Raw genomic sequence first — 9,146 nt, 5'->3', positions numbered from 1 at the left:
TGACGTTATTTTCTGAAATAAATATTGACGTCATTTTATATCTACCTTATGAAGTCATTCTCAATTTCGTAACTCGGTTTTTTTCCTTGACTTTGAAATTTCGAGTTATTTCTGGTATTTTAACTCGAGTATTTTTCCTCCCTTTGAATTTTCGAGTTATTTCTCGTTTTTTAACTTTACTTCAATTTTCGTTCTTTTAGATATTCGAGTTATTTTCCTTCCTGTAGATTCTCGACTCGAGTTATTTTGGCGAAAACACGCACTTCTAGTTTTCACAAAATTGATATTTGGTCACTTTTTTCTTCCCCGATTTAAGCCCGAAAAATACCCCGATTTTTGCCACTGAGGGGAAATTTTGCTGACTAGCACTTAACTTGGAAATTTTAACCTGTAACTCTCGATATGAACAACTCGGAAATATTAACTCGTTTTGCGCAACTCGACATTCATTTTAAAGACCAAAAAAAATTTCATGGCGCGGGCCGCTCGCTTGGAAATTTACCGCCGTGACAAAAAGTCAGAAGTGCGCAGTGTCACTTGAGCATTCTGGGCCATTGACCCTAGACAGTTCTAGTTCACAAATTTTATAAGAACTGGAAGTGCGTGAAAACTAGAAGTGCGTGTTTTGAGCCTTCTGGACCATCGTAAAAACTATCTCGCGTGCACTGGGCGAAAAAAGAGATTTCCAATGTGTGGAAAGGCGTGGAAATGTGACAATTCCACATCTTTCCAATGAGTGGAATGATGGTCTTTCCACATCTATTGGAAAGTTAATAAGGTTACCTTTCTATCTTTCCACAAGGTCATCTTTCTAACTTTCCAATCAGTGGAAAGATCATTACTCCAACTTTCCAACTATTAGAAATTTCACTTTTCAAAATGGTGGAAATACGTAAATGTCAACTTTCTACATCTTTCAACTGATCAAAAATTTCATCTTTCCACATCGATTGGAAAGTTTGTAAGGTTACCTTTCTATCTTTCCACAATATCATCTTTCTAACTTTCCAACAATTAGAAAGTCCATATTTCGAAAAAGTGGAAATACGAGGAAATATCAATCTTCCACATCTTTCCATACTGTTCAAAAATTTCATATTTTCACATTGATTGGAAATTTAGTTAGGCTATCTTCAACATTTTAAAATTCTTTTTTCTAAAGATTGTAAAAACGTGGAATTTACGTTATTTCTAAATCTTCCAAGCTATAGGGGATTTGACCTTTCAACAATAATGGAAAGTTACAAAGGTTTGAAATCTGAAACTCTTTCCAAACAGCTGAAAGCTCTAATTCCCACAAGAAATTAGAAGTTATATAATTAGTGACAAGTTGCGTTTCTTGCTATTAATGCTACTAATTTAAAGAGTAAAATTTTGACTAATAAAATATTTCATAAATACTTTTACATCGATAAGTAGTTAAAAGCCACTTAATCATGCATGTGATATAAAAATAAAATCTAGAGTACACAGTTTTTTTCATAAGAATTACATAAATCCAGGAAAGCCTCAAATTCTTCAATTTTTGGAATATCTTTCATTTAATCGTCAAAATGCAACTATCAAGTATTGTCTCAAACGTGAGAAAATTAAAATTTCAAAAGCCCAAGAATAATATTTTAAGCCTTGTTTATTTTATAAATGGAAGACAAAAAAATTCTAACTGAAAAATATTTTGAGGCTCAGCATGATTTTTAAAAGTTTGCAAATATTTGAGTCTTGCGATTCTTATAAAAAACTTAATCTAATCATAAATAATAATTTGAAAGAATTGAAAGTGGTGAGGAATAAAGCTTGAGAAATTAAATTCAGCTACCATAAACCAGATTTTAACTTTATATCTTGAGGGTTATTTTTTTTTAAAATGTTTAGAAAACAAAGATCATTGTCAATCTTGCCTGGACACTCTTAAAAAGCTTTAGAGTATAATGATGAGTCATTTTGAGGATCTAAAAAACTAATAAATAATAAATAATATAAAAAACTCTAGCCAAGATAATCTAAATTCCATTGATTTCAAATTAAATAAAAAAACTAAAAATAATGGTAAACTGTATATATTCCAAGGAGGAAACTTGGATAAAAGCATGAAGCAGAAGCAAAACCAAGTTTACATCAAATTCATTTGATAATTGTTCAAAAGTCAGCTTCCACTATATAGCTATAAAAATTGGTATGCAGCAATCATTTGAATGGCTGGGATATTTATTCATAAGTCGATTTAATCGATATTAAAAATCACAGCATCCTACAACACTTTGATTGGACCATCTCTCCTGAACAAAATAAGAAAATACAAAAACATTTAATTCATCAAGTCTGCCAGAAATCTTAGAAACTATCAAGTTTGGTACATGATACCTGCAGTCAAGTTCATCTCCCTGATGCCTGAAGGAGAAAAGTTTCTAGTACGAATTCACTTTGTAATGCTCTTATTAGTTAAACTTATTAGGAATGCTCTCTGATTTTAATTGTGTTGAATACAAAAGAAATTTGAAGAAAAATACATACTTACAATATAAAATTTATTGCCAAACAATGACTTTATCCATGTTCACATCAACACATTGTCGAACGTTGTGACCTGAGGTGAGGAAGAGTAAAGCATATTTACACACCAGCTTGAATTAAATCTAAGAAAAGTTTGAAAATCTCTCATATCAAAACACTACAGTACCCTCAACATAATCTCAGCAAAAGCTGAAACATCATCACACCCCAATTGCTCGACCGACAATACCAAGAGAATTATCTAATCGCAGCTGTAAAAAAGCTAAAACTTTTTCATTTAAAGCTGCAACTTTTTTATTCTTTTATCCATCCCATTTAAAATGCCTAACATTTTGTGTAATCAGAGAACAATTATTTCTATCATTATGAAAAAACCAAAACAACCAAAAATTTACTTTCGTTCTCACTTTAGTTTAGCTAATTTGTTTAAATTACAATTTTCAAGAGACAATTTGATGCAATATGTAGATTTCGTACTTCTTTGTTCTATTTTGTAAATCTTGAAAAAATATATATGGAGCACAACCCTTTTATAACAAATGGACCAGACTGGACTTAAAAAGGTTGGTTTGTCAATACCCAAACCCTAGATTTTGGAGATGGGTAGGTTGGAAGGAAAAATTATTTTAGTTTCAAGGTTTAGTTCCTAGTTTAGTTGTTCCCTTCTTAGCCTCATTGGACTGCATGGAATTTCCACAAAAATGTTAGAAAACTGCTGAAAATCACATCCTGAATGTGTCCTCTAGTGCAAATAAAGAGGGGGTTTGTAGGGGTCGAAATACCGTTTTCACGTTAAAATTTTTCTGAATCCCGGAATCCCGAAAATTGAAAAAGATAATAACACCGTCACACCGGTTTTGTACAAGTTCAAATAGTGGCACAATGACAAAAAATAAGGCCGAATACTGTCACCGTCTAATTTTAAAATACCGTTTTCCTGTCTATCTTTTCTTTTGTCAAATCCCGTAATAGACCTTTTTTCAAAGAGGACGTCCTGTTGAATAATTGTGTAGTCCAGCCATAAAAACAATGATGGAGTCATGCATATTGTAATAATTATGCATTTTTTTATCATTGTTTTTCTGCTAGACTACATAATTATTCAACAGGGCGGCCTCTTTGAAAAAAGGTCTATAACTATACCGTGCTTAAAAAGGGCCAATCCCATCACATTGTTAAAGTACAACCTCCCTCCCATAAAGGACTGCTATTCAAGTTTCCATTGAACCTATATTTCTATATCTATTTATTTGATTTGCATAAACTTTACAAAAGCCTCGTAAAACATGTAGGTCTGTTTCTTTATAGAATTTTAGAAATACAGTATTTATTGTTGCAATACGTTCACTAGAAACAACAATCATAGAAAGAAAATATCTAGTCACAGTCCCCTGAAAAGGCATTAATGTGGTATTGCCAGAGGCATCTCTCAGAAAAAAGTGCCAAAGAAAGCATTTGAAAGAGTCTCAAAAAAATTATTCCAGCTAAGACAAAAAAACAAAGGCAAAAAGGATATTCAAGTGGCTAAACTCTGGAAAGTAGCTAAATTGGGTACTTACAAAGGCTTAGGGGAGAAATCAGGTCTTGCTTCAGTCTTCTTCCAACAACTTGGTTTGGCTTGCTTCCTGCTTTCATCAACCAGAATTTTGAAAGACTTATTTCTTCCAATGTTATGAATTTGTAGACGAAAATGAAAACCGGGGGTTAAAACCGAACAACTCAAAGTCGTTTTTAATTATTTAGCACATGTTTAGCACAATCTTTACACTTTGCTAGGTGCATAGAGATTTCAAATTTCTTTTAGACTTTTATATATTCTGAAAATTAATCATGCATTGGAACGTAGTTGAAAAAAGGATATTTTTACAAGTTATTCTTGACCCCCAGAAATCTTATGTTTTTCATTAATATTCAAGATGGCCAAGGCGCCATAACCAAAAAAAGCGCCAAATTCTGAGTAACCGCGTGAGCGTGCGCACACACACATTTACGATTTAGACTTTGAAAAGGTTACTAGATATAAGTGAAAAGTGAGTTGACAAAGTTTTCCTTAATTTTCTTATATGCCTCAAAATGGCACTATTTTATATAGAATAGATTATGCCAAAAAAGTGCTTTTAATTAAGGGATAATAGGAATAAGTTAGGGTTGATAAATTGAATCGTTTGATCTGGTTCCGTAGTAAATATCATATTTTTGAAATTTTGAAAGTGAAGGAAATAACTTTCCATATATTGGAAATTCCACTCTTCTTCCTAAAATTAGGAGAGTTATTAATAGTCATATTTTTGAAAATTGTAAAGATGGAAAAAATCATCTTTTAACAAATTTCCATGGATGGGAAATCTCATTCTTCTTAAAATTAGGAAATTTTGTAAAAGTCATATTTTCGAAAATTGGAAAATTGGAAAAAATCTACTTTTAAGAACTTTCCATATTGGAATTTTCACTCTTCCTAATATTAGGAAATTTAGTAAAAGTCATATTTTTGTAAATTGGAAAAGTAAAGAAAGACCGCCTTTCAACGAGTTTCCACGATCAGAGAAATATCATCTTTCCAAATTTTGGAAAGATAGTAAAGATGAAATTTCCAAAATTGGAAATATGAAGAAATGAGATCTTTCAACAAATTTCCACAAAATTGTAAAAATGGTCTTTCGCTAATTGAGGAAAGATGTTAAAGATGAACATTCCAACATCTTTCCAAAATGGAAAGCTCTAATTTCGCCCAGTGGTGGTTAAGTTAAAGATTTCATCCAAGGATAGTTGTTCTAAGATTCGGTTAGAATCTTGAATCGCTGTAACAGACAAGAATTTTATTAGCATCTTACAAAAGAATCTTATCAGATCTTAAAGGATCTTGGCACGTTCGTAGTAAGAAACTGAACAAGAACTTGCAAAGTTTCTTGATAAGATCTTATCAAGAACTTATCAAGAATTTTTACCAGGGTAGATATGAGCCCTCCGAATGCATTCGGGATGGGTCCTACCCACGAAGGAGTAGGAATCTCGGCGCTGACGGACACTGCGACTTGGAAAATGATGAAATATGTTCCTTATATTGTATACTGCTATACAATATAAGGAAACACAACTCAAAACATGTCAGATAAATTCCTTCTAAAATGTTAACTGGCATCAAAGAAGCGCTAATACGTAATGCACCAACAACAGCATGTATAATTTGACAGTAAAAGAGACACAAAATCATGAAAATGTTGTCTCCTGGTAAGCCATCAACAAAATTTAAAAATTTCACGGATGAGATTGACCGTGAAATTTTATCCCCGCGGAAATTTATCCAATTACAGTACACCCTTACAATGGGTGGATGAAAACTAGGAAATATCCTTACTTCTTGTTTGTTATTTCGGTTTCCTTGGTCTCTCGCCTCTTTCTGTCCTTCAATCGGTTGTTCTTTACTGACTACCGAAACGTTAGTTCTTGACCGATTGCGTATCCAAAGGTAGATTTTAGTGTAACAAAACAGATAGATGAGAGTTACTGGGTATGACGAAATTGGGAATACAAGACTCATCAATGAGTTTCCTGTGTAAATGAATGATTTAGATTATTAAATTCTCCCAAACTTTTCCGACCGTAGCCGCCAATTGCCGCGCGGGCATTTTTTCGTCCGCTTTATCCCACTAAAACCGTCCCAGTCCTTTTTTCGCACCTATAGACAATAGAAAAATGTGTCAAAAAAGGATTGGATCGAGTTTAGTGGGTGGCACGCGCCTGATCCTGCGACTACGGTCGAAAAGGTGTATTTAAATCCTACGAAACTATATGTATCTTATATTTCTGTAAATCTTTATATCAAGGAACATTTGGAGCTAATTTTAGGCTGTGCGTTCTTAAAATTTGATCTACACAAACTCTTCCGATTATTTTCTGACTCTGCAAATTAATTTTTGTGCTCATTTATGATTACGCCAAAATTCATTTGATTAAAGTGCCTTTTCAATAGATTAGGAATATCATCAACAATCAAATAGTTGAGTCTCCGTAAATCGAATACGCACGGGGAACATAAATTTGTTCGAATTTAAAGGAAATTCTGAACTATGGAGTTAGATCTATATTAGGCAAATTGTTAAGAGTTTAAAAGATTTTATTTTTACATATAAGTGTTCCCGCTTCATGTCAGACACATGTTTCATATCAGGACAGTGTCTCCCTATTGTTATATTGTGTTATATAAGCAAAAAACGGTTTTTCTTTTCCTGTTTCTGACCAATCTTGCTCCACATCCTTGTAAATTCAATACCAAAAAGCTTGTAAATTAAAATTGATGAGTAAGCAAACGATATCACTCTTATTTAAAAACAAAACCTTTAAGGAGACATTCCAGTCGTAGAGGCTTGCGTTAAACACCCATGACTCACTTTGCATGTAAATGTCTTACCATAGCACATCCCTGTGTCACAGACCCGCTGGGATCCCAGCCCCACCTGAAAAATTTGACAAAAATTCCGTCCCCGGTAGGAAAATACCCTGGAATTTCAGCCCCACTGGGAAATTGACTTAGATTTCATTCCCACTCGAAATTAAATGTTTAAAAATGGCACTCCCAAACCATCCCACTGGATTTCTTAGCCTTTGAGCAATAGAATTTCTATCCCCCATTGGGATTTCAATAGGAATTTTTATCCCCACTGAGGAAAAGAGTTCCACCGGGGCTGTGAGACAGGGGTGTCGTTAAAGAGATTCAACAGTAGTAGTTCAAAGGGGCCAATAATTTACCTGGTTCGATTCCCCAACGGTGAATACAGTAGATGATCAAGACAGCCATCAAACTGAATACCCATGTCCCTAAAATGATCTAGATGGTTATAAGAAAGTTTTGTTTATTACATCGGTTCTGTATCGTTTCGCTGGATAAAGTAATTTATAATTTCGGATTCAATATTTTGCCGGGGATTTAATCTGGAGAATTTCGTCAAAAATTTTATTCCCCATACCAATTAATCCAGTACTAAAATACAAATCTGTTAAAGGATGTAAGCAGCTTAATGAGAAAAAAAATCAGGTGGAGGCTCAATAAGCTTACGCGCCAGTTTGCAGAGTATGGCAAGGCTGCACTCGTGAAAAAAATTAGGAAATACCAAGTTCCACACTGGAAGAGCGCGTCTGATAAATTTTGTCCAGACAAGGTGCACCTATACCTCGGAAATTGGCCCAAAAAGGTAAAAAATTGCTAAAATTAGCTGCACTTGAGGAGAAAATAGCGTAAGCTGAACTTTTCACTTGGGGTTAAAAAACCGTCTGGACTTGCACCTGAAAACCTCAAGTTTTGCACATGCACTCGAATTTTTCCGAGTTGTGCATTCGAGATCTCAAAAAAACGTGGCACACTCTGCAAACTTGGCTTAAAACTGTTTGAGCTTTCTTAGACCCAAAGATTTTCGCCTGCGGGAGTAAATTACAAAGAAGTTCAGGCTTAAAATTTAGAAATTTTCATTGCCCCAAAGAAAATCAACAAATCGAAGTCTAAGCATAAATCCAGAATCCGCCAGATGTAACCCTAAAAGCTCAGCGTTTTAAAAAAGCTCCACGAATTTTAAACATTTCAGCTTGGAGGTATGCTTAGCATTATGCTCGTTTTTTACCGAAATTGAGCCTAAGTATGCTACGTTATGCTTATAAAAAGAGTTTATTTTCTTTTACACTGACAGCTTTACCTTGTAAACGAATGATTTTCTTTGATTTCGTCGTTGGATTGCCCAAAAGATACTTGTATACCGATCAAGCGTCATTGCAGTCAAATTGAAGATTGAACTGAACAATGAAAACCTAATGAACACCAAACGAAGGATGAGATATATTTCTTCTGCAGCTTTGTTACCTAGATAAAGATAAGTGAAAAAATTGGTATAGGCTATGAATGACAATCATCTTCTCCAGTCTCTTGAGTAGAATTTTCTTTTGCATCCATTTTGATTTGTTTTTCACTTTATGTCGCGATATTTAAGGCTCATTTTGGGGGTGGTTTCAGCAAAATAATATATGCATGCAATCAAAATATACTGTAAGGGTGAGAAATGTTCGGTAAAATGCACTTAAAAGGTACCTCTTCCCTCTTCAAGAGCTACACTGTAAAGGTCCGATTGTGAAAAGTCAATTTTTTGGCAGCACATGCCTTCGTTTAGAAATCGAGTGCCCCCCCCCGGGCCTTAGTACAGCTTTTAGCTCTGAAAAGGCACTACTCTAACTTAAGGTTGTTACCTTTTAACTGGTTGTCCATAAATGGATTCATGCTTTTCAGAATGATCATAAACACACCAGCCAGGATATCGGAGATACACAAACTCTTGATATACAAAATATTCGTCGATTGGCTCCTCTCCAACTTTTCAATACGACGGATACAAAAATACTCGATTGAATTCAAGATAACAACGAGGGTGCCGATAATGGGCGATATTGTTGTATAAAGGAGATTACTGTACGTTGTATTGAACGATGACATTTGGGCGGTGGGCGGTGGGCGGTGGGCGGTGGGCAGCAGATGTGTTTTTTTTCGTCTTATGAAGGCTACTATGGCTTTCAATTGAAAGAGAAAACTTTGAATGTTGAGAGCTCTCGTTTGACTTGTCTATTTATCGAGGAAAAGTAGATAATTTCATTATTCA

The 9,146-nt window shown here is 34.3% G+C and overlaps 1 protein-coding gene and 1 long non-coding RNA gene across 3 annotated transcripts; both read right to left on the bottom strand.

Annotated features, from left to right (window-relative positions):
* Nucleotides 1-1,887: 1,887 nt before the first annotated feature.
* Nucleotides 1,888-4,180, bottom strand: LOC136813228 (uncharacterized). 2 transcript variants are annotated; one of them, XR_010847452.1, is made up of 3 exons: nucleotides 4,071-4,180; nucleotides 2,512-2,584; nucleotides 1,888-2,276 (listed from the first exon to the last, which is right to left on the bottom strand). It is a non-coding gene; the product is annotated as an uncharacterized lncRNA (long non-coding RNA). The 2 variants fall into 2 exon arrangements; XR_010847451.1 differs by having other exon boundaries at nucleotides 2,516-2,584.
* Nucleotides 4,181-5,282: 1,102 nt separating this feature from the next.
* Nucleotides 5,283-9,049, bottom strand: LOC136813243 (melatonin receptor type 1C-like). The gene is made up of 5 exons (XM_067069755.1): nucleotides 8,740-9,049; nucleotides 8,196-8,359; nucleotides 7,258-7,336; nucleotides 5,867-6,060; nucleotides 5,283-5,309 (listed from the first exon to the last, which is right to left on the bottom strand). Exons 1-5 carry the CDS (start codon nucleotides 8,981-8,983, stop codon nucleotides 5,283-5,285), a joined length of 708 nt encoding a protein of 235 aa, XP_066925856.1. The 5' UTR covers nucleotides 8,984-9,049.
* Nucleotides 9,050-9,146: the final 97 nt, after the last annotated feature.

The sequence above is a fragment of the Clytia hemisphaerica genome, unplaced genomic scaffold (assembly GCF_902728285.1).
Source record: "Clytia hemisphaerica strain Z4C2 unplaced genomic scaffold, Clytia hemisphaerica genome assembly, whole genome shotgun sequence".
NCBI classification, from domain to species: Eukaryota; Metazoa; Cnidaria; class Hydrozoa; order Leptothecata; family Clytiidae; genus Clytia; species Clytia hemisphaerica.
This window is presented reverse-complemented; position numbering and strand designations above follow the sequence as displayed.

Excerpts from the sequence above, each read along its gene's own strand:
- LOC136813243 (XM_067069755.1), bottom strand. The coding sequence starts at position 8,983 with ATGTCATCGTTCAATACAACGTACAGTAATCTCCTTTATACAACAATA. Across the intron at positions 6,061-7,257 it reads CCGTTGGGGAATCGAACCAG|GAAACTCATTGATGAGTCTT; the intron begins GTAAATTATTGG and ends TCATTTACACAG. Across the intron at positions 5,310-5,866 it reads ACCGAAATAACAAACAAGAA|CGATTCAAGATTCTAACCGA; the intron begins GTAAGGATATTT and ends TGTCTGTTACAG.